The sequence below is a fragment of the Camellia sinensis genome, chromosome 7, assembly GCF_055761805.1.
Source record: "Camellia sinensis isolate YWXY chromosome 7, ASM5576180v1, whole genome shotgun sequence".
Lineage (NCBI taxonomy): Eukaryota > Viridiplantae > Streptophyta > Magnoliopsida > Ericales > Theaceae > Camellia > Camellia sinensis.
The window spans coordinates 108,656,242-108,660,087 of NC_138967.1; the positions used below are offsets into that span (position 1 = coordinate 108,656,242).

The following is a 3,846-nucleotide window of genomic DNA, read 5'->3' on the forward strand; positions in this document are numbered from 1 at the left end:
TTCCTAGGTGTGGTTATGGATAAGCTGAAGGTCGTGGAACCTTGCCCCGAGTATTCGGCTAGATCCTACTTCTTTCGCCCACAGCTGGTAGACTTTCCCACAGAGGAAGTGTGGTGTGATTGGATGTGTTGCAGATTTGCAACTGACATTGCTTGGCGTTGCCCTTGGTTGAACTTGACTGAGACGAGCTACAGCATGTCTCGCCAGCTAGGTATACAGTTGATTGGCCTTACACACTGTGTATTTTACTACCCTTTCTGGTTCAGACGTCAGTTTGGGCGTGATCAGACCCATCCAGATGAGGGGATGGAATACCCTACTCTATTTCCAGTTCGTGCTTCGCACATGACTCGATACCTCACTGCTTGGAGGACAAGAGAGCTTTTGGCCCCTACTGCTAGCTTCAGTTACGCCCTTTCCGGCAAGTGTTTGGCTCAGCTTGAGGACAAGGCACAGGTTGGACCATCCTTGGCTACAGAGACTTCCCATAGTGCGGGCAAAAGGCAGAGGATGATCACCTGACTCATCTATACCTCTAGTTTATTACTTTGACTTTTCTTTTCAAGTTTTTATGATGTAAAAGAAACTTTGATTTAACAGGGGAGTTGGAGAGTGTACTTGTGTTGAAATCATGTAATTAAAATTGTGAGCACTAAAAATTTTCATTTCTGGTCCAAATAATGGTCTATGTTGAAAAAGGTAAAATTTTGAGAAAATCAACTTCATTAAAACCTTTCAAAACAATTTTCAGAAACAGTCACTACCTGACACACTTGGAATTAATCCTCAAGACGTACGACCCCGAATCAAAAGATCATAATCACCCACAACTACATTCACCATTTCTGCTCTATCTTGCAACTGACCTTTCTGCCAAAACGGAGGTAACACAACTAAGCTAACAGACAATGGAAAAAAATGGACCGATCAAACAAATGGACAAGACAATTGAGTTAGAGATGGTTATGGCTGAACTTTGGGATAAAGTTACCTATTTATCCCACAGATGGGAATCAGGCCTCATGTAGTTTGGTTTAGGTTCACTCGAGTATTAACTCTTTCCTTTTGTGCTCTAACTTTTGCCAAAGTCACCCTTTCGGGTTTTTAACCTTGCAAGCTCTATTTTTCTTCATTTCTAATTCTTTAAGCTCGAACTTTTGCCTAGGTCACCCTTTCAGGTTTTCGGCCTAGCGAGCCTCTCAGGGATAGTATTTCTTCAACTTGTCCATGTTAATCGGTTACAAGAACTCCAAGCCAGCCAAATCCATAAGGATAATCACTCCCCTTGACCAGATAGACTTAATGATCTAAGGACCAGTCCAGTTGGGTCTGAATTTTCCCCTAGGGTCATGGATGGCAACTTGTTTGTCTTTGAGCACCATATCTCCTTTTTTGAGGTTTCCAAATTTGACTTTCTTGTTGAAGGCCCTTGCAATCCTGTGCTGATATCCTTGGATATGATACAATGCCTTCAACCTCCTTTTGTCAAACAACAACCTCTTTTTGTCAAACAACATCAATTCTTCAAACCTATTATACTGCCAATCCACCTCTGTTATCTGACACTCAGCCATGATTCTTAGTGACGGTACTTCGATCTCAATTGGCAAAATAGCTTCCATCCCATATACTAGAGAGTAAGGGGTAGCCCCCGTAGATGTTTGAATTGACGTTCTATATCTCTAGAGTGCAAAAGGCAGCTTATCTGGTGAACCATTATAGGTTTCAACCATCATTCATAGGATATTCTTGACATTCCTGTTTATGGCCTCAACAGCTCCATTAGTTTGTGGTTTGTATGTTGATGACTTGTGAAAAGTCACGTTGTATTTCTCTTGCAGATCCACCCCCTCTTTCTTGAAGTACGAGCCATTGTCCGAGATAATCTCATTTGGTGCCACATACCTGCAGATGATGTTGTTTTTGATGAACTTGGCCGCATATGAAGGTTTCAACACTGAGGAAGACTGCGCTTCCACCGACTTAGTAAAATAGTCAATCGCCACCAAGATGAACTCATGTCTATTTGAGCCCTTTGGCGAGACTGACGCGATGACATCAATTCCCCAGACTGAGAAAGGCCACGATGAACTCATGTTGTAAAGCTTTGACGGCGAGATGTTCATGCGATTAGCATGAATTAGACATTTGTGGCATCGCGGAACAAAGTTAATACAATCCTACTCCATAGTTGACTAATAATAGCCCTGCCTGAGAATCTTCTTAGCCAGCATCACACCATTCATATGTGCTCCACAGTCTCCTCCGTGGATGGCTTCCATGACATGTTTTTACTCTTCTTCTTTAACGCAGAGCTTGTGCATTCCTGGAAGGCCTCTATTGTATAACTTATTCCCGTAGAGGATGAACTCGATGGCCAGACACCGTATTCCTCGTTTATCTTTGGCATTTTACCCCTAGTGGATACATATCCTTCTCCAGAAAGTTCCAAATGTCATAATACCAGGGGTTCTTGTCTTGAACCTTATCTATTGTGGCTATCATCTCATAAGAAGGCGTGTACTTCTGTTCAATGATGATCAGACGCATCTTAACCTCGAGCGATATGTTTACCATGGAAAATAGAGTTGCTAGCACATCAGCAAACCGGTTATTCTCTCTGAGTAGATATGTGAATGTCAGTTTTTCAAACCTTGGAATCAAAATGTCCAGGGTTTGATAATAAACCTTTATTTTCTCTTTCTTAACTTTCCAGTCTCCGTTGGCTTGAGAAACAACCAGGTTTGAGTCTCCGATGACGTCTAACGTTATTGCCCCTAGTTCTAGGGAAGCTTCCGATCTAGCGATACACGCCTCATATTTTGCTTCATTGTTAGATAGTTTGAATCGAAGTTAGAAAGCTAGGGATATATGGGAATCATTGGGTGCTATCAGCAACACGCCTATCCATAACCATATTATTAGCTGCTCCGTCAAAGTACATTGTCTCAGTCTATTTTTTCTCTACCTATAGAATCTTCTCATCTGGAAGTAAGTACTCTGGTGCTTTATCTCCTTCCACTGGGTGATCTGCCAAAAATTGAGCTACTGGTCTCCTTTGACGAACTTGTGAGTGATGTACTTGAGGTCAAACTCTGAGAGAAAAAGCAACCAATGAGCTAGCCTACCCGTAAATACCGATTTCTCAAAGAGATATTTCATGGGATCTAATCTCGAAACCAGAATTACGGGGTGAGCTAATAAATAGTGTCTTAACTTCCTAGTTGCCCAAACCAAAGCTAAGCAAGCTTTCTCCAGAGGAGTATAGCGGGTCTTGTAATCTAGCATATTCCTGCTCAGATAGTAAATAGCTTTCTCCACTTTAGCTTCTGACTCTTGAGCTAGCATGCACCCCATGGTTGAATCTATTACCAATAAATACATGATCAGCGGCTTCCCCGGTTCTGGTGGCGACAATACAAGTGGATTCTAAAGGTATTGCTTGACCTATTCGAAAGCGAACTAACATTGATCATCCCATCGAAACTTATTCTCCTTTTTCAAGAGACCAAACAGTGGTTCACAAGTCAAGGTTAATTTTTAGATAAATCGTCTTATGAATCGCACTTTGCCTAGAAAGCCACACACCTCCTTTTCAGTCCTTGGTAGTGGCATTTCTAAGATGGTCTTGATCTGGGATGGATCCACTTCAATTCCTTTTTGTGTGATCAGAAATCCTAACATTTTCCCTGTAGTCACCCCAAAACTGCATTTCTACGGGTTCAACGTTAGTCTGTACTCCTGATCTGTTTGAAATTTTTTTCCAGCATGGTGTAGTAGCCTTCTCGCTCTTTGGATTTTACAATCATGTCCTCCACATACACCTCGACTTCCTTATGGATCATG

At 41.9% G+C, this 3,846-nt stretch overlaps 1 protein-coding gene across 1 annotated transcript; it reads right to left on the reverse strand.

Annotated features, from left to right (window-relative positions):
• Positions 1-1,307: 1,307 nt before the first annotated feature.
• On the reverse strand, positions 1,308-1,622 carry LOC145796021 (uncharacterized). The gene has a single exon (XM_082880993.1). The coding sequence runs from the start codon at positions 1,620-1,622 to the stop codon at positions 1,308-1,310; it is 315 nt and encodes a 104-aa protein (XP_082737119.1).
• Between the last annotated feature and the right edge of the window lie 2,224 nt (positions 1,623-3,846).

Excerpts from the sequence above, each read along its gene's own strand:
- LOC145796021 (XM_082880993.1), bottom strand. The coding sequence starts at position 1,622 with ATGGAAGCTATTTTGCCAATTGAGATCGAAGTACCGTCACTAAGAATC.